The 21,928-nt window shown below is 36.8% G+C and overlaps 1 protein-coding gene and 1 pseudogene across 2 annotated transcripts in view; both read right to left on the bottom strand.

Moving 5' to 3' along the window:
* Positions 1-13,009: 13,009 nt before the first annotated feature.
* LOC132507964 (small ribosomal subunit protein uS10-like) lies at positions 13,010-13,452 on the bottom strand (annotated as a pseudogene).
* Positions 13,453-18,237: 4,785 nt separating this feature from the next.
* LRRC69 (leucine rich repeat containing 69) overlaps positions 18,238-21,928 on the bottom strand; it is a 92,032-nt gene continuing 88,341 nt past the window's right edge. For both annotated transcript variants that reach the window (XM_060127963.1, XM_060127964.1), the window contains one exon: positions 18,238-18,348. In XM_060127963.1, the coding sequence (XP_059983946.1) occupies positions 18,238-18,348 (111 nt within the window). The remainder of the gene's footprint in view (positions 18,349-21,928) is intronic.

Raw genomic sequence — 21,928 nt, 5'->3', positions numbered from 1 at the left:
CACGTCTATTTGCAGGACATCAATGACTGCTACTAGAAGAAAAGCTAAATTTGAAGTAACAGGAGATATCACAGAATCCCCTTGAACTAATTTATGAGTTAGTCAAGGAAAAGAATGACATGCTCTCCTTGAATGTATGTACTGCTTATCTGAATATATCTGAGAAAACCAACTAGCAACACGATGACTGTTTGTCCATAACATGTGTATTCATTGAATAAGACTGTTTTCAATCATGATCATTTACCATCTGAAAAAAATACAAGGTCTCATTCAGATTTAGCTGTCTTATTTAAGAGCACCAAACACTTAAAAATTAACTTCTGAATTCCTTCATTAGAATTGAGAATGGGCCAGGTATGTTATGCAGATGAAAAGAAGGCAAAGATATGTGCCCTTCACTGCTAAGTCTCTCTGCAACATTTTCATAAATAATAGAGGAGCCACCCAATTTTAATAGATGCAAGAACTATGACATATACGTGTGTGTATACATACATATATAACTGCTTTAGTAATGACTTAATGATAAGCAACTATTCTACATAATCTATTACTTAAGGAATCTATAAGAATTTCCTAATACACAAACCAACTAATGAAGATTTGGGGAGCCACTATGAAAAAATAACAGGTTTGAAACTTTCAGCAAGAATTTTTAAATAAATTTATTATAAGGCCAACAGAGTTTATTAAAACCAATTAATTTATAAGCTAGTGACCTCCAAAATATATTCTTGACCAACATTCCACACGTATAAGGATGGTGGTCACACTGTGAAGAGAAAAAAACAAAAACAAAAAACAGGTACTCTGAAAATTTCAGAGAACTGAGAATTACAGGCATACCTCTTTTTATTGTGTTTCACTTTATTGCACTTCACAGGTATTGCATTTTTCACAAATTGAAGGTTAATGGCAACCCTGTGTTGAACAAATCTATCAGCACCATTTTTTCTAATAGCATTTGCTCACTTCATGTCTCGGTGTCACATTTTGGTAATTCTTGCAATACTTCAAACTTTTTCATTATTATTATATTTGTCATGGTGATCAGTGATCTTTGATATTACTGTAAGACTCACTGAAAGTTCAAGTGTTGGTTAGCATTTTTTAGCAATAAAGTATTTTTTAATTAAGGCATGTACTTTTTTTTAGACATAATGCTATTGCACACTTAATAGACTATAGTCTGGTGTAAGCATAAATTTTGTTTGTTTTTTTATTGAGGTATAGCTGATGTACAATATACAAATTTCAGGTGTACAACAGTGATTCACAAGTTTGAAAGGTTATATTCTACTTATAGTTACTATAAAATATTGGCTATATTTCTTGTACTGTATTATATATCCTTGTAACTTATTTATCTTATATGTACATAACAGTTTGTACCTCTTAATCCTCTACCCCTATTTTGCCCCTCCCCCATTCCCTCTCTCCACGGGTAACCACTAGTTCGTTCTCTATAACTGTCACTCTGTTTCTGTTTTGTTATATTCACTCACTTGCTTTATTTTTTAGATTCCACATATAAGTGATATACATTATTTGTCTTTCTCTGTCTGATTTATTTCACTAAGTTTAATACCCTTCATGTCCATCCATGTTGTTGCAAAGGGCAAAATTTCATTCTTTTTTATGGCTGATTAGTATTCCATTGTATGTATATACTACATCTTCCTTATCCATTCATCTGTTGATGGACACTTAGGATGTTTCCATATCTTGGCAATTGTAAATAATGTTGCTATGGACATTGGGGTACATGTATCTTTTCAAATTAGTGTTTTTGTGTTTTTTTTTTTTATAAATACCCAAGTGTGGAATTGCTGGGTCATATGATAGTTTAATTTTTTAGTTTTTTGAGAAACGTACATACTGTTTTCCATAATGGACACACCAAGTTACATTCCCAACAACAGCGTATGAGAATTCCCTTTTCTCCACATGCTTGCCAAAATTTCTTTGTGGTCTTTTTGATGATAGCCATTCTGACAGGTGTGAGGTCACCTGTGGTTTTAATTTTCATTTCTCTGATGATTAGTCATTTTGAGTATCCTTTCATGTGCCTGTTGGCCATCTGTATGTCTTCTTTGGAAAAATGTCTATTCAGGTCTTCTGCCCATTTTTTAATCAAGTTGTTTGTTTTTGATGTTGAGTTGTACAAGCTGTTTATATATTTTGGTTAACTCCTTATTAGTCATATCATTTGCAAATATTTTCTCCCATTCAACAGTTGTCTTTTTGTTTTGTCAATGGTTTCCTTTGCTGTGCAGAAGCTTATATGATTAGGTCCCATGTGTTTATTTTTACTTTTATTTCCTTTGCTTTAGGAGACAAATCCAAAAAAATATTGCTATAATTTACATCAGAGAACCAAAAATTTTTGGTTCTCTGACATAAATTGTCTAGAACCAAAAATATTTCCAAGGTATGCCTATATGTATACCAGTTGAAGAGAAATTAAACTAAGTTAAATATGAAAATGAATTTCAGATTCACAGCAAAATTAAATCCATTCTTTTCATTGTCCCAGTCTTCTATATCTGCCATCTAATCTATTTGGAATAAGCAGATGTTTCTGAAAACTCAGATTTAGAATACCATCCTTAAGGGTGTTGGAGAAGAAAAGAGATAAAGGACAGAGTAAAGGAGGGTCACAGGGCTAAAAGGCAATAACTGCACTTAAGTGTTTAAAGAACAGCATTTGTGTAGCAGCAAGGAAATTAAAGAGATATGTTGTAGAAATTCTGGTTTTCTGGAAGACTCTATGGGCAAGTTATAGGCATAGTTGAAATAAAACACATTGAACTAAGCTAAGAGTTTAGGCTTTTCCACTGACACACTGTATGATTTTGAACAAGTTACTTTACCTTTTCAGGCTTCAGAAACATATTTGTTTGAAAAGCAAGATGTCAGGTTATATGCCCCTCTCCCATGTTTTCTGAGGGGAAAGCTGCCTACTGTTTTTCCACACTGTCTCTTCAGTGATCAACTTCTTTATTCCTTTTTCTCTTCACATTTCCTCTTCTTTCCTTCTGGGGCTCACTCTGCTTTACGGTGCTTTACAGTCCTCTTAATGAAAGGGTCAATCTGATGAGTCTTAACTAGGCTAAAATAAATTATTCTTTGTTTCAGGTTTGCTTCTTCATCAGGCTCTCAAAAGCATACTAAAAAAGCAAAATTTAAATACAATCAGTCATGAAAGCATCTTGCAAATCCAGGGTATTCTCCACCAACTTGGGAATATTCCCAATATACTTCAGCTCTCCCAATGAGCACTGAGCAGCATTCTTGGCTAGAGTTTTCACACCTTAATTTGTCAGTAATCACCAGGTTTAGAAATACATAGCCCTTCTTGGAACCACAGGACCAAAAATAATTTCAGGAGATCAACTCATTCAATCATCTGTATTGTCTAAACGTTTTTCCCCCTAGACAAATCAACATTTTGTATATATTGAAGCTACACAGAGTTGTATCATAAGCCTGCTAGGCATAGGCAGTGCCTGATATTTTATATAATACTTAGAGTCCTGTGAGTGTTAATTCAACAAACACTAGCACCATAAAATAAACAAATTTAGCATGCCTGGCAACATCTTCACTACTTTCCCCCCTCCTTGTCACCTACTCAAGCATTCTGGCACTATGGTTTCCCCATGCCAAACCACTGTGATTTCCTTAGATGCTTCTGAAATTCAGCAAGACGTGCTCAACTGGAACTGATTATGGGACATACACCCTGGAAAATATATCAGTACTAAGCAAATAGGAATCCCCTTAGCATTGTAAGAAAAATAGTACAGTGGAAAAATATTTTTCTAACAAATAATTCCTTTCATGAAATGAGAAGTTTGGAATTAGTGGTAAGATAACTGGTATCTGTTACATGAAAGATTCTCTCACTTTCTCTAAATACCTCTCTAAAAATATAATGTATCAGAATTCTAGTTCATAACACAGATCCTCATATGAACAAAAATACAAATAACATATTACGAACAGATTCACTTGGTTAGATCACCTCTGAAAGTGCTTAAATTGAAAGAATTTAATTCCATGAATATTTCTACCAGGTAGGTACTCACATATACTTTTAAAATACATCCAGGACAGTTAAGATGGTGGAGGAGTAGAAGGATGTGGAATTCATCTCTTTCCATGGATGCATCAGGAATACACTTATAGATGCAACAATACTCACAGAACACTGGCTGAACACTAGCAGAAGACCTTGGACACAGGAAAGGACTATAAATATCCCTGCATAACTGGGCAGGACAAGAAAAAGAAAGGAGAAGGAGGAGGAGAGGAATCGGGATGGGACCTGCACCCTGGCACAGGGGAACTGAGCAGAGGAGAGATTCCCGAATTTGAGGAAACCTCTTTCTGATAGGGAAATCGATTGAGAGAGAAGGGAGGCATTTGAGGCTGCTGGAAGAGGGTGAAGCAGCCAATCTGTGGCAGACGTGACAGAGTGAGAACTACACAGATGGTCTGTACCACAGCCCTATGTACCCTGGACTGGGATGTGTGTTCACAGGTGTGCAAGGGGCTGGGAGCTGGAGAGTTGGGATTGGAGAACAGGCCCACGGTGAAAACTGCTGTTGGCTGTGGGGAGACAGACTGAGGGGATGGGAGGGAGGAAATCCATAGCAAGGAATGCCTATGGAGGCAGACTGGACTGCCATGGAAGCAGGCGCTACTGCCGAGTCCCACGCAGGGAGAGGAACCACTATTGTAGCCTCTCTCTCCCCACATGCCAGAGCCTGCATGGACAATAAAAGCAGCCCTCTCAGGGCTGGCCCTCACACGCTGGCTTCAGGGCAATAAAAACAGCCCCCTCAGGGCTGGTCCTCATGCACTTATGCCAGGAGCTAGAAAAGACCCTCACTAGGGCCATATCTCTTGTGCCTGTGGCCACCAGCTTCCCTGAACATTTGGTGCATCCCAGGGCTTCTGTGATCCAAGCAGTCATACCACCTCTGCACCCTGTTCTCACTGGGGCAGACCCAAGATCTCCAAGGCAGCCTCAGGACCAGACTCCTCTGGGTGGACCATACGCTGAGGCGGGGATAAAACCAAAGCTGAACCCCAGGGATGGGGCGACTAAAGAAGAGGATCAAAAATCTTTCCGTGAGCTTCACAAGCTGCAGATTAAATCCCCACAATCAATTAGGTAGACCCTGTGTCTACGTAATATCTGAGTAGACAGTGAGTGTTCCCACAAAAGAAAACAGGTCTAGCTCTGGCAGCTGACGACTTTGGAGGCAAGTACATGCAGGAATTGGGCCGGATCAGAGTCTGAATGGTCCCCACAGGGCCCACAGCAGGTCCAGAGACCAGCCCGGAGGCAGAGGAGGGCCTCTTGGGGAGGCAGAAGTGGGCTGTGGCTCACAGTGTATGCAAGGACACTTACAGCTGAGACTCAGGGAAACATAATTATTACTATTCTTTTTAATATGTGTTGACTCATTCTGCTGTTGGTTATGGCTTTTTTTGTTTGTTGTTTTACTTTTTTTATTTAGTCTTTTGGGATCTTTGTGTTTTGTAACATCATTTTTATTTTTTTAATACATATTTCTATTTTTACTTTGCTTTTCTGTTCTGTGTTCTTTTCCCTTATTCTTTTCTTCTTCTTTTTCTTTAACTTATTTTTTATACTTCCATTTCTACTTTGCTTTTGTGTTGTTCTGTGTTTCTTCCCCTTTTTAAAATTTTAATCATTTTTATCAGTTTCTTCTGTTTCTGTGCTTTATTCTTCAGTGGGCACACTGCTTTGGTTCTGTTTTTAGGTTTTGTGTTTTTGATATTTTTGATTGTAATTGTTTGATTTCACTCTTGGGTTCTTCTGCTTGTCTGGTTGTTCTCTTGCTTTTTGTTTTATTTGGTCCTGTTTTTGTTTCTTTTGTATGTGTGTGTGTTTCCTTGTTTCTGTTTTTGTTTATTTGATTTTGTTTTTACCATTTGTCTGGGGATTGGTTTGTCATTTTTTTTTCTTTAATATAATACTTTTAAAATTTCTATTTCTACATTGCTTTTCTGTTGTTCGGTCTTCTTTCCCCTTTTTCTTTTTCTTTCTTTTCTTATCATTTTTCTCAGTTTGTTTTGTTTCTTTGCTTCATTCTTTAGTTGGCACTCTGCTTTGGTTTTGTTTTGTGGTTTTGTGTTTTCGTTAGTTTTCTTTTTAATTGTTTGATTTCATTCTTGGGTTCTTTTGTTTGTCTGTTCTTCTCTTGCTTTTTGTTTTATTTGATTCTCTTTTATTTCTTTTGTGTGTGTACATGTTTCCTCATTTCTGTTTTTGTTTGTTTGATTTTACTTTTTACCATTTTTCTGGGGTTCTGTTAGTCTTTAAAAAAAAATTTTTTTAATCCCCTTTATTGCCAGGACAAGCAAAATGTGAGGTCTTGGTTCCCCAACCAGAAGTTGGGCCCAAGGCTCTGGGGTGGGAGAACCAAGTCCAGGACATTGGACCACTAGAGAATTCCCAGCCCCAGGGAAAGAGCTCACAGGGAGGCCACTATCTGACCTCAAGAGCCAGCTCCACTGAACTGCCTGCAGCTCCCAGTGCTGGGTGCCTCACACCAAACAGCAAACAGGACAGGAACACAAACCCACCCATCAGCACACAGATGACCTAAAGTCACACTAAGCTCACAGACATCCCAAAACACAAGCTGACAGGGCCCTGCTTATCAGAGGTAAAAGACTCAGTTCTACCCACCAGAATACAGGCACCAGTCCCTCCCATCGGGTAGCTTACACAAGCCACTGGACCAACCTCACCACCAGGGGCAGAGAACAGAAGAAAGAGGAACTACAATGCTGCAGCCTAGGGAAAGGAGACCTCAAATACTATAAATTAGACAAAATGAGAAGAGAGAGAAATATCTTGCAGGCAAAGAAGCAAGATAAAAACCCATAACACCAAATAAATGAAGAGGAAGTAGGCAAACTACCTGAAAAAGAATTCAGAGTAATGATAGTAAACATGATCTAATCTTGAAAATAGAATAGAGAAAATACAAGAAACATTTAACAAGGACGTAAAGAAACTAAAGAGCAAACAAACAGTAATGAACAACACAATAACTTAAATTAAAAATACTCTAGAAGGAATCAATAGCAGAATAACTGAGGAAAAAGACCGGATAAGTGAACTGGAAGACAGTATGGTGGAAATAACTGCCACAGAGCGGAATAAAGAACAAAGAATGAAAAGAATGCAGCACAGACTCAGAAACCTCTGGGACATTAAGCACACCAACATTCAAATTATAGGTGTCCCAGAAGAAGAAGATAAAAAGAAAGAGTCTGAGAAAATATTTGAAGAGATTATAGTCAAAAACTTCCCCAACATGGGAAAGGAAATAGTCAGTCAAGTCCAGAAAGTGCAGAGTCCCGTAAAGGATAAACCCAAGGAGAAACATGCAGAGACACCCATTAATCAAACTAACAAACATTAAACACAGAAAAAATATTAAAAGCAGTAAGGGAAAAGCAACAAATAACATATAAGGGAATCCCTCTAAGGTTAACAGCTGATCTTTCAGCAGAAACTCTGTAGGCCAGAAGAGGGTGACAGGATATATTTAAAGTGATGAAAGGGAAAAACCTATAACCAAGATTACCCAGCAAGAATCTCATTCATATTTGATGAAAAAATCAAAAGCTTTATAGACAAGCAAAAGTTAAGAGAATTCAACACCACCAAACCAGCATTACAACAAATGCTAAAGGAACTTCTCTAGGAAGGAAACACAAGAAAAGGAAAACACCTACAAAAACAAACCCAAAACAATTAAGAAAATGATAATACAAAAATACATATCAATAATGACCTTAAATGTAAAAGGATTAAATGCTCCAACCAAAAGACACAGACTGGCTGGATGGACAAAAAAAGACCCATATACAAGCTGTCTACAAGAGACCCACATTGGACCTAGGGACATATACAGCCTGAAAGTGAGGGGATGGAAAAAGATATTCCAGGCAAATAGAAATCAAAAGAAAGCTGGAGCAGTAATTCTCATATCAGACAAAATACACTTTAAAATAAAGACTATTACAAGAGACAAGGAAGGATACTACCTAATGATCAAGGGATCAATCCAAGAAGAAGACATAACAATTGTAAATATTTATGCACCCAACATAGGAGAACCTCAGTACATAAGGCAAATGATGACAGCCATAAAAAGGGAAATTGACTCTAACACAATAATAGTAGGGGACTTTAACACCCCTCTTACCCCAATGGACAGAGCATCCAAAATGAAAATAAATAAGTAAACACAAGCTTTAAATGACACATTAGACCATATGGACTTAACAGATATTTATAGGACATACATCCAAAAACAATAGAATATACATTCTTCTCAAGTGCCCATGAACATTCTCCAGGATAGATTACATCTTGGGTCACAAATCAACCCTCGTTAAATTTTTAAAAATTGAAATCATATCAAGCATCTTTTCTGACCACAATGCTATGAACCTAGATATCAGTTACAGGAAAAAAGAAACTGTAACAAATACAAACACACAAAGGCCAAACAATACTAAAATAACCAAGAGATCAATGAATAAATCAAAGAAGAAATCAAAAAATACCAAGAAACAAATGATAATGAAAATGTAATGACACAAAACCTATGGGATGCAGCAAAAGCTAAGAGGGAAGTTTATAGCAATACAATACTACCTCAAGAAACAAGAAAAATCTCAAATAAACAATCTAACCTTACACCTAAAGCAATTAGAGAAACAAGAACAAAAAAACCTTGAAGTTGGCAGAAGGAAAGAAATCATAAATATCAGATCAGAAATGAATGAAAAAGAAATGGATAAGATCAGAAATAAATGAAGGAAACAATAGCAAAGATCAATAAAACTAAAAGCTGGTTCTTTGAGAAGATAAACAAAATTGATAAACCATTAGCCAGACTCATCAGGAAAAAAAGGGAAAAGATTCAAATCAACAGAATTAGAAATGAAAAAGGAGAAGTAAAAACTGACACCACAGAAATACAAAGGATCATGAGAGACTACTACAAGGAACTATATGCCAATAAAATGGACAACCTGGAAGAAATGGACAAATTCTTAGAAAAGTACAACCTTCCAAGACTGAACCAGGAGAATTAGAAAATATGAACAGGGCAATCACAAGCACTGAAATTGAAAGTGTGATTTAAAATCTTCCAACAAAGAAAAGCCCAGGACGAGATGACTTCACATGTGAATTACATCAAACATTTAAAGAAGAGCTAACACCTATCCTTCTCAATATCTTCCAAAACATAGCAGAGGGAGGAACACTCCAAATTCATTCTGAGGCCACCATCGCCCTGATAACAAAACCAGATACAGATGTCACAAAAAAAAGAAAACTACAGACCAATATCACTGATGAACATAGATGCAAAAATCCCCAACAAAATACTAGCAAACAGAATCCAGCAGCACATTAAAACTCATACACCATGATCAAGTGAGGATTATTCCAGGAATGCATGGATTCTTCAATACATGCAAATCAATCAATGTGATACACCAAATTAACAAATTGAAGGATAAAAACCATATGATAATTTCAATAGATGCAGAAAAAGCTTTCAACAAAATTCAACACCAATTTATGATAAAAACTCTCCAGAAAGTGGGCAAAGAGGGAATGTACTTCAACATAATAAAGGCCATATATGAAAAACCCACAGCAAATATCATTCTCAATGGTGAAAAACTAAAAGCATTCCTCTAAGATCAGGAACAAGTCAAGGGTGCCCATTCTTGCCACTTTTATTGAACAGATTTTTGGAAGTCCTGGCCACAGCAATCAGAGAAGAAAAAGAAATAAAAGGAATCCAAACTGGAAAAGAAGTAAAGCTGTATTGTTTGCAGATGACATGACACTATACATAGAAAATCCAAAAGATGCCACCAGAAAACTACTAGAGCTAATCAATGAATTTGGTAAGGTAGCAGGATACAAAATTACTGCACAGAAATCTCATGCATTCCTATACACTAACAATGAAAAATCAGAAAGAAATTAAGGAAACACTCCCATTTACCATTGCAACAAAAAGAATGAAATACCTAGGAATAAAACTACATAAGGAGGAAAAGAACTGTATGCAGAAAACTGTAAGACACTGATGAATGAAATCAAAGGCGATACAAACAGATGGAGAGATATACCATATTCTTGGATTGGAAGAATCAATATTGTGAAAATGACTATACTACCCAAAGCAATCTACAGATTCAATGCAAGCCCTATAAAATTACCAATGGCACTTTTCACAGAACTAGAACAAAAAATTTCGCAATTTGTATGGAAACAAAAGACCCCAAATAGCCAAAGCAATCCTGAGAAACAAAAACAGAGCTGGAGGAATCAGGCTCCCTGACTTCAGACTATACTACAAATTACAGTAATCAAGACAGTATGGTGCTGGCACAAAAACAGAAATATATATCAATGGAAAAGGATGGAACTCCCAGAGATGAACCCACACACATATGGTCACCTTATCTTTGATAAAGGAGACAAGAATATAGAATGGAGAAAAGATAGCCTCTTCAATAAGTGGTGCTGGGAAAACTGGACAGCTATATGTAAAAGAATGAAATTAGAACACTTCCTAACACCATACACAAAAATAAACTCAAAATGGATTAAAGACCTAAATCTAAGGCCAGACCTTATAAAATATAAAACTTTTAGAGGAAAACATAGGCAGAACACTCTATGACATAAATCACAGCAAGATCCTTTCTGACCCACTTCCTAGAGTAATGGAAATTTTAAAAAATGTAAACAAATGGGACTTAATGAAACTTAAAATCTTTTGTGCAGCTTAGGAAACCATAAACAAGATGAAAAGACAACCCTCAGAATGAGAGAAAATATTTGCAAAGGAATCAATGGACAAATGATTAATGTTCAAATATACAAACAGCTCATGCAGCTCAATATCAAAAAAAACAAATAACCCAATCCAAAAATTGGCAGAAGACCTAAATAGACATTTCTCTAAAGAAGATACAGATTGCCAGCAAACACATGAAAAGATGCTTGGCATCACTAATCATTAGAGAAACACAAATCAAAACCACAATGAGGTATCACCTCACACCGGTCAGAATGGCTATCATCAAAAAATGATGAGAGTGTGGAGAAAATCGAACCCTCTTGCACTGTTGGTGGGAATGTCAATTCATACAGCCACTATGGAGAACAGTATGGAGGTTCCTTAAAAAACTAAAATTAGAACTACCATATGACCCAGCAATCCCACTACTGAGCATATACCCTGAGATACCATAATTCAAAAAATATACATGTACCACAATGTTCATTGTAGCACTATTTAAAATAGCCAGGACATGGAAGCACCTAAATGTCCATCGACAGATGAATGGATAAAGAAGATGTGGCACATTTATACAATAGAATATTACTCAGCCATAAAAAGGAATGAAATTGAGTTATTTGTAGTGAGGTGGATGGGTCCAGAGACTGGCATACAGAGTGAAGTGTCAGAAAGAGAAAAACAAATACTGTATGCTAACACATATATATGTAATCTAAAAAAATGGTACTGTTGAACCTAGTGGCAAGGCATGAATAAAGACACAGAATCTAAAATCCTGCTTTCTGAAGCAGCTTTGCTCTTTTAGCTTTTGTAGCTCACTGATCCACCACCAACCCCCATGTTTACTTATAGTGTTGCCATCTTCACTCACTCCAATGCTCTACCTAGAAACAGGGCACATGTCCTGGACTCCCTTCCACCATAGGGGACTTCTCTGGACCCTCAGGACACCCACTGAGTGGGATGAGAATTATTTAAACGTCTCCTCGTTAATCCTGGTGTGCCAGGTCTGGTCTAGGTCTCAAGGGCCCTCTTGAACTCCAATAGCTTCAATAACCTTCATGAGGTATGGAGCCCTGTGGCCTACAGAAGGCTTCCAAAGTTCCAGCAGCAAGTGTGCAGAAAATCTGTACAAGGACTTTCTCTGTGCCAAGAAGAAAAACAATTCTTTAGCAAGTGCAGGAGACTTCCAGCCATTTATTATCTCACAGCTGCAGTCTAGAAAATAACCTACACAACAAGGATCATGCAAAGAGCTATTTTATGAAAAAATGCCAATGAAGGTTCCAAGTGTTTATTTTAGAGATTTTAGAAGCCTTATTCAGCAAAAAAATTAAATCTACCTTCATTTAAAACTTTCTCAGTAATCTCCATTAACAAATATGATAGTATAAAAGAAAACAATGTTTTTCAACATAAATTTCAAAAAGAGCAAATATCCTTAATGGCTTATTGCTTTGATTATAGAAAAACAATTATCAGTGCTTGAGCTAGATCTATTGATTTTTTTAAATTAATTAATTAATTTATTTAATTTTGGCTGCGTTAGGTCTTCATTGCTGCATGGGCTTTCTCTAGTTGTGGTGAGCGGGCGCCACTCTTCATTTTGGTGCATATGCTTCTCATTGCAGTGGCATCTCTTGCTGTGGAGCATGGACTCTAGGCTCCCCAGCTCTAGATTGCAGGCTCAGTAGTTGTGGCGCAGAGGCTTAGTTGCTCCATGGCATGTGGGATCTTCCTGGACCAGGGATCAAATCCATGTGCCCTGCACTGGCAGGTGGATTCTTAACCACTGTGCCACCAGGGAAGTCCCAAGATCTACTGATTCTTTACCCACTGGATTCAACTAACATCATTCTGAAAACTTGTTAGAGCTCTTCAGTAATTACATAGAGAAAATCTATCTTGGATTATGTAAACAAAGGAAACACAGAAATGTTAATAATCAGAAATTATTTTTGAATTATTACTAATCCTAAATTTTTTTTCTCTTTGAAACTACTTCCTCACAACACAGATGATAACAATGTATAACAGTAAAAGAGACTTGAGTTTCTCTTTTTTACTTTTTTTTTTTAACAACTGATTATCAATTTATTTAAAATGTTGATTTAAGCATCTGCAGTGGTGACTTCAACCTCAACTCCTGGCTCAATACTGATGGACGTGATCTGCTTGAAAATCTCAGGACTGTGCAGGTCAATGAGTCACTCGTGGATCCTCAACTGGAAACGATCTCAAGTCTTAGAACCTTCACCACAAGGAGTTTTCCTTGTAGTTATTCTCAGAGTCTTGGTAGGCATCCGAACGATTCTTCTCCTTAGCGTCTCTGATCAGTTCAGCACATACCTTCTCCAAAGACTTCAACGTTGCGGTTGGTGAGGGTGATTCTAATCCGGTGAATCGCCACCTCTGGCTCCACGGCAGTCCAGTATCGGTAAAGCCATGGCTGCGGCATGGCTTCCTGACCAACTTGTTCCTCAGCGAGGGCAAAGAGCAGTGAGTCAGGAGCATGAGTGGGTGGCCTGAGGCTCTGCTGCAGCAGTGACCACATCTTCCTCCAAGAGCTCTCCTGTGTCTTTATGAGGCAAATGTGAGTGAACCAAAAAAATTCCAGAGAGTACCCACAGAAGAGAAAAAATGAAAAATATTAAATCCAAAAAATTCACGAAAAGTTAATGCTCCAATTGCTTCAACTTTACTTGAATAAATAAAGGTTGGTTGTAATTGTTAGAAAATAAAAATACTTTGCAGTGTTTCAGATTCCAACATTTCGGAAGGATTATAGATTGGCAAGAAGAGACCACAAACTCACATGCATACAGACACCCACATTTATGCGGAGTAAGATTAATTTCTGATTTAATTAAATAATGATTCAGAACACAGGGTTGTCCCACAGGGCAGAAGCAGATGCATCCTCCCCAGTCTAGTTCTCATGGTGACACTTGATGCATGACCATGCATCCAGCAACACTAAGTCTCTTGACCTCAGAGTCATGCTTTCTCTTTAGCACACATTCAGTTATTTGATGCTTTCCAGCATCATCCTGAACTTTATGCCTTTCAAACACTCAATTGATTCCTATTCATTATACCCACAGGACTCATTCCCTCACTTGTTTCTGATTATTTATCAAATATTACTTTATCAGACACAGACTACCCTGTATAAAAAGTATTCTCATAATTTCTCTATCTCTCGAATCTTATTTTACTTCTCTTCAAAGTACATATCACCATATTATTTTCCTGGTTTTATGGTTTGCCTCCCCCATCCCATCAGAACATAAGCTTTCTGAAATCAGAGACCCTGTCAGTTTTGTTCATTGCTATACCTTTAGAACAGAAAACAGTGCATGGTAGACAGTAACCCCTCAATAAATATTTGCCTAATACATGAATAAATAATTTGTGAAGAAGAGAATCAACTCTATTTTGGATATGTTGAAATTGAAGAGCTTGGAAACATGGGTTAAAAATGAAGAAAGAGATTTAGCAGCTACCCACCTAGGTGTGATAAATGAAGCTAAATGAAACTGATAAGAGTAGGTGAGTTCCTTCAGGTAAAGAAAAAGTGCTAAGAGAGAATAAAATGGGACTAAGTAGAGAAATCTCATAGAACCCTTGTTTTTGAATGAAGGTATAGAAGAGAATTCAGTTAAAGGTATAGGGAAAAGGCCATCAGAGAAATAAAGAACGATCCTAAGGCATACAGTTCCAAGAGGCAGAAGATGGTCAATCGAGCCCAAACCTACAGAGAAGAACAGCCAGATAAGGAGCAGCTGGATTGGTAGGAAGTCACTGATGACCTCTGAAAGACCAGTTTTGGAATAGGGCAGAAACTAAGTCTCAGTGCCTTGAGATATGAAGAGGATGGGGTGAAAATGTGGAGGCAGAGAGTCAAGAGTCTCTTCATCTCCCTGAGCTTCAAGAGTACCTGAAATATTTGTTGAATAAATGAGTACATAGATAAATGAATACAGTTTTCTCCCCAGAACGAAGACAGCACATAAATTGCAGCTGAAGTCATGAGATTAAAATGGTAAACAAAACACTCTTTTCAACAACATAGGTTGTATAAAAATATTTCCCTAATCAAAATCAATTTTCTCAGTAGTTTTCCCTCAATAAACATACAGTTTATTCCTGTAACTCATTTTTAAGTGAGCTCCTATGACTTTCATTTGTACCTTGTTTTTTATTTTTGTTTAAAACGCATTCTTGGTTAATGGAGCCTTTAGAAATTTACCTCGAGGTCCCGACTCTGTCTCAGTGGGGACTGACCCTTGCTTTCTTTGGAATTGATAGCCTCTCAGCTGTGCTCCATTGATTTAGCTTCCCAGGTATGCAAGAGGCCACCCTGATGCATGAAGGAGTATGTCCTGAAGTGAACTAATAAAGGGCCTAGTTAGGAAGGTAACATGGTAATAAAATACATGTAAGATGAGAAATCACTCAGCTTTCCACAAGAAGAACCACCAAATAGTTACATGAAGAAACATATTTCTAGTGGGGTTTAAATATAAATTATAATTAAATTTCTTGCTTTTCTGAACCCACAGCAAACTTATCTTAATCTGTCCCTGGGGTTCTCAAATAAGAGTGTGCATCAAAATCGCCTGGAGGAGCTGTTCAACCACAGACTGTTAGGCCATACTTCCCCAGTTTCTGATTCAGTGGTCTGGGGTGGGGACAAATAATCTGCACTTCTAACAAGTTCTCAAGTGATGTGGATGATGCTGGACAGAACCACACTTCCAAAAACTACTGGTCTATGCAAACTGTATATATATTTTCATAAGAATTTTCCCCCTACTTTTCTGTTGTCCTTCAGAGAAAAGGAGTCAAATTCTCACCCCAGCACTACTTCCCTGGTTTCTTTCAGTTTCTCTTGTGGAAAAAAAAAATTAAAGCTTTAAAAGCAAGAACAAAGTGATTTCAGGAGTAACCAAGCCTGGGTTTTCAGCTTCTACTGATTTTTAAGTGGAATGAAGGTTTTATCTTAGTCAATAAGACGTTAGTGTCTCTTAGGAAAAAGAAGTGGTGGTATGACACTCCTGATTTCATATTACACTACAAAGCAAAAATAATTAAAACCTCATGGTATTGACAGAAAAACATACACACAGATCAGTGGAACAGAACTGAGAGTTCAGAAATAAACTCACACATAAATGGACAGTTAATTTACAACAAAGGAGCAAAGAACATACAATGGAGAAAGGATAGTTTTTCAATAAATGGTGTTGGGAAAATTGGACAGCCATATATAAAAAATGAAACTAGACCACTATCTTACATCATACACAAAAATAAACATCAAGACTTGAATGTGAAACCTGAAACCATAAAACTCCTAGAAGAAAACATAGGCAGCACACTCTTTGACACTGGTCTTAGCAACATCTTTCTGGATATGTCTCATCAGACAAAGGAAAAAAAAGCAAAAATAAAAAGGACTACATCACACTCAAAACTTTTGCACAGCAAAGGAAACCATCAACACAACGAAAAGACAACCTCCAAATGGGAGAAGATATTTGCAAATCATATATCAAATAAGGCGTTAATATCCAAAATATATAAAGAACTCATAAAACAACAAAAACTCTGATTTAAAAATGGACAGAGGATCTGAATAGACATTTGTCCGAAGAAGACGTACAGATGACCAACAGGCACATGAAAAGATGTTCAATGTCACTAATTATTAGGGAAATGAAAATCAAAACCACAATGAGATACCACCTCCCACCCATTAGAATAGATATTATCAAAAAGGCAAGAAACAAGTGTTGGCAAGGGTGTGGACAAAAGGGAACCTCCATGCACCGTTGGTGGGAATGTAAATTGGTGCAGCTGCTATGGAAAACAGTATGGAGGTTCCTCAACAAATTAAAAATATGTATGTGTCACACCCAATCTTCCAATTTATCCCTCCCCATGCCTCCTACTCCCCAGTAACCATAAGTTTATTTTCTACATCTGTAACTCTACTTTGGTTTTGTAGATAAGTTCATTTGTAGCCTTTTTTGAGATTCCACATATAAGTAATATCATATGATATTCGTCTTTCGCTGTCTGACTTACTTCACTCAGTATGAGAATCTCTAGGTCCATCCATGTTGCTGCAAATGGCATATATATACAGTAGATAACTAATAAGGACCTGCTGTATAGCACAGGGAACTCTACTCAGTACTCTGTAATGGCTTATGGGGAAAAGAATCTAAAAAAAGAGTGGATATATGTCTATGTATAACAGATTCACTTTTCTGTATACCTGAAACTAACAGAACATTGTAAATCAATTATACCCCAATAAATTTTTTTTAAAAAATTACAAATAGAACTATTACATGATCCAGCTCTGCTACTTCTGGGTATTCATCTGAAGAATATAAAAACACTGGTTTGAAAAGATATATGCCCCCTATGCTCACTGCAGAATTATTTACAATAGCATATATATATATATATATATATATATATATATATACTACTCAGTCATAAAATATAAGATGCAATCTTTCCATTTGCTACAACAATGATAGACCTTGAGCATATTATGCTAAGTGAAATAAGTCAGAGAAAGACAAATACCATATGATTTCACTCACATGTGGAATATAAAACAAGCAATAATAAAATAAAACAAGCAAAACAAAAACAAACACACAGATACAGAGAACATATTAGTGATTACCAGAAGGGAAGTGGGGTGGAAGAGGGTGAAATGGGTAAAGCAGGTAAACTGTATGGCAATGGATGGAAACTAAACTTTTGGTGGTGAGCACACAGCAGTGTATACAGAAGCTGAAATATAATGTTGTATACATGAAACTTAATGTTACAAACTGTTACCTTAATAAAAGAAAGAAAAAAAAGATGTTAGTGACACTTAGAAAATAAGAACTCAAATGAAATCATACAAATATAGTTGAACTATCTAGCACTAAAAAGTGATTCCTTTTCATTTGCAAAACATGCATAAAATAAACACTTGTCCCCATCAAAGTCCTTAATACTATTTAGAAATGGAGGGTGGTATTCATAAAATGACAGAAGAAAATAATACTCATTTTCCACATTGATCTTTATTTTTCCTTTTTTATTTTGTTTTTAAGTTAAAGAAGAAACAGCACACTTAGAGTCTAAACGATCTAAAGGTAGACTGTAATGCTTAAATTGGGACCTTCACAATTAAATTATTTTTCTTCCTTTACTCAAGGTACTGACAAAGAGAAGAGCATGGTATCCTAAGTAGGGCATAATCTGACTGTGCAGAGCTGATGCGGCAAGTCATGTGAGGCTCTAAATGAGCTTCTTACCTGCTCTACACTTGAGCAATTCCAAAGACATTAGGGTCACGTTGATTAAAACATTTGTAAGAACAAATTAATATTTGAAGTGGTACCAGCTGTAGATTTCTGCTTATTTTCCAGTTCTAAAAAGTAAAGATTAAAAATAAAATTAAGGCAGTACTCAATAAATATTTTTGAATAAAATAAATATTAACTATCTCAGAGATTTCAGAACATTGGTTTCTAAAGAACACACTAAAGTATTTATGCTTGATTTGCTCTTTTCCCACACACAAATAAACTTAACTAGCTAAGAAGGGCATACACAACACTAAACAAAATTCAATGATAAAAAATTATCTATGCTTTCATCCAAAGATATTATTACATTGCCTAGCTGTAAAGTGTTTGGGATGAAGGTGAAAAAATATACAGAATCCACACAAACCTGATTCTGATCTACAGGGATGTTAAGTTGATCAATCAGCAGAGACTAATTGAACACTCAGTAGACATCTCAGTTTTACCTGTCTAGCATCCATTTCTCATGGAAATTAATCTTGCTAATACTCTGTTCATTGTCTGCAATGTTCATTAAGATCTTCACTGGCTGGGTTTCAGGCAAGTTGACCAATATATGACTTAAGTTTTTGTACTTAAAATATCTCTGATCTTAACTTCTCAATGTACAAAAAAAAGACAGTCAAAAACCCTGTCAGCCAACTTAGTATACATGTCCTGACCACTATTTTGAAATAATGGCAACCTCAAAGCTTACTATTTATATGTTTTATAAACAACTTTTGAAGTTGTTTATAAACAACATAGCTCTCAGAGAGAGAATCCAAAACAGAGTCACAGTTTAATTTGTTGATAATGCTACTTAGTTTTATCATAACCCACTGGGCTATCATCATCACAATCCACAGTGAGAGATTTCATTATTGTTCTGTTCACTCTTCCATAAAAGAACTTTGAGGGCCTATTCAAAGGTTCAAGCACCTAAGCATAGTTATTAATCCATCCTTGAGAGAGTAATAACCTTTCAGCTCTGGTGATAAATCAATGGGGAGCCAAAGTCATACATCATATCACATTTACACCCATCTCCAAAAGTGACTAGGAAGGGCTCAGAGAATACACGGCACTATTCTAACAAGTATTTTGGATGAAGGTGAAAAAATGGAATCTCTACAAATCTGACTTCTTTCCTAGAAGTTTATGTGATCAACCAGGAAACATTTACTGAAATTCCCAATGGGCATCTTGTTTTTGCCTGTCAGCATCCATTTCCCATCTGTCAGCACAAAAGCCCACCTTTTCCTTTAAGGAACTACCCATTCTCCAATTTCAGTGCAAATGTCATGAAAGAGATAGGGCAACTGATCCCACCCCCCGTCTCAAGACATAACCATGTAACTCAGGCCAAGCACATGACCCCAAACCAATAATCATCAGCCCCAAAGCTTTCCCTGAATCTACTGAGAGAAGGAAGCTCTTCCTCTACTACTAGAAGGCATACTTTAGGGAGCTCTCACCTGAGAGCAAAGCCAAGACAAAGGAAAGCAGGAGGACAAATTCTTGATGAAAAATTTGGATACCTGATCCAGCATGACTAAATATTTAGCCACACCCATCCCTGGACCTTCTTCATTACTTGAATTAGTGTTCCATTTCTTTAACTTGCAACCAAGAGTTCTGAAAAATTACAAGCAACCAAAAACCTGCACCCTGTTACACAAAGTGGCAAAGATACAAAGATATATAACAAACAATTCCTGCCTCTTAGAATCTTTCAGCATCTAGTTGGAAAGATAAGACATAAACACAAAAAATAACTAGAGGGCTTCCTTGGTAGCACAGTGGTTGAGAGTCCGCCTGCCGATGCAGGGGACAGGGGTTCGTGCCCCAGTCCAGGAAGATCCCACATGCCACGGAGTGGCTGGGCCCGTGAGCCATGGCCGCTGGGCCTGCACGTCCGGAGCCTGTGCTCCTCAACAGGAGAGGCCACAACAGTGAGAGGCCCACGTACCACAAAAAACAAACAAACAAAACAAACAAAAAAATAACTAGAAACATAAGGCTCAATACAATGATAGGTTCTATATGAGTACAGAGAAAGGAGACACCACCACAAGCTGCATATTAAGCAAGACTTTACAATATAACAAAATGGTGAACTAGATGTTGAGGGATGTCCAGGATGTGGCTACCTGGAAAAGGTACGAAAGGACATTTAGAAAAGGTGAACTATGAGAGCAGTAATTCAAGAATGTGCTTTGGTAACTGGGGAAAAAAATACAGTATAAACAATAAATGGATCATAAAATGTTGAGTCATGGGATATCAACAATAAACATATTAGTCCAGGGACAAAAAGAATTCATAAGTAGTTGTTCAATGATAGACACATTATGTATAATATTTCAGATCTACTTTATATGAGATCATATTGATTAATTAGATTATAATGGCTTAATGTTAAAATTGTGCTTGAAGAACTAGTGACAAAAGCCAAAACCTAAATGTGGCCTTTTCCTTTTCCGTATACATAGTAGATAACCCTCTCATCCAACAAGCTATTCTTGTCCACTGCTATAACCCATCTCATCTAGAACTAAAGGGCTATTAAAATAAACCATGCTACATTGAACTTCACTCAACTTCTGTTTAAGAAACTAGGACAGAGGAGGTAAAAGACAAACATATACCAAGGAATTAAACGTGGCCATACAGCTATCAGATTTGCTTTGTCCAGTTTCTCCATGAGGTGAAAAGTTTATAATAGAAATTACTGAAGGCATTTTCTATTTCCACTGTGGTTTTAGCTATTTTCCCTTGGGTCATTAAGAAATTGTATGGGCAGTTTCCTTTGGCTCTTGTTGCAAGCAGAAACACAAAATGTCTGTGTCCCTCATTCTCCTACTTGAGGGTATTATTGTTTAGTTAATTAGAATACAATGTTTTATTAAACTTTTTTTAAATTTGTGGTACCAATCTGTATTTATAGTTGTCACATTCATGGTAATCTTTGTATAGGTTCAAACATTTTGACTGCTTCAAGCAGTCATTCACCAGTTACATTAATATTTTTTGAAACATCTTTATTGGAGTATAATTGCTTTACAACGTTGTGTTTCTGCTGTACAACAAATGAATCAGCTACATGTATACATATATCCCCATATCTCCTCCCTCTTGCATCTCCCTCCCACCTTCCCTATCCCACCCCCCTAGGTGGTCACAAAGTACCGAGCTGAATTCCCTGTGCTATGTGGTTGCTTCCCACCAGCTATCTATTTTACATTTGGTAGTGTATATATGTCAATGCTACTCTCTCACTTCGTCCCAGCTTACCCTTCCCCTTCTCTGTGTCCTCAAGTCCATTCTCTACAACTGTGTCTTTATTCTTGTCCTGTCACTAGTTCTTCAGAACCATTTTTTTTTTAAGATTCCATATATATGTGTTAGCATACGATACTTGTTTTTCTCTTTCTGACTTACTTCGCTCTGTAGGACAGACTCTAGGTCCATCCACCTCACTACAAATAACTCAATTTTGTTTCTTTTTATGGCTGAGTATTACTCCATTGTATATATGTGCTCAATTTCTTTATCCATTCATCTGTCGATAGACACTTAGGTTGCTTCCATATCCTGGCGGTTGTAAATAGTGCTGCAATGAACATTGTGGTACATGACTCTTTGAATTATGGTTTTCTC

The sequence above is a fragment of the Lagenorhynchus albirostris genome, chromosome 17 (assembly GCF_949774975.1).
Source record: "Lagenorhynchus albirostris chromosome 17, mLagAlb1.1, whole genome shotgun sequence".
In the NCBI taxonomy this organism is placed as follows: domain Eukaryota; kingdom Metazoa; phylum Chordata; class Mammalia; order Artiodactyla; family Delphinidae; genus Lagenorhynchus; species Lagenorhynchus albirostris.
Note: the sequence above shows the minus strand (reverse complement) of the source record. Positions and strands in the feature narration are given on the sequence as shown.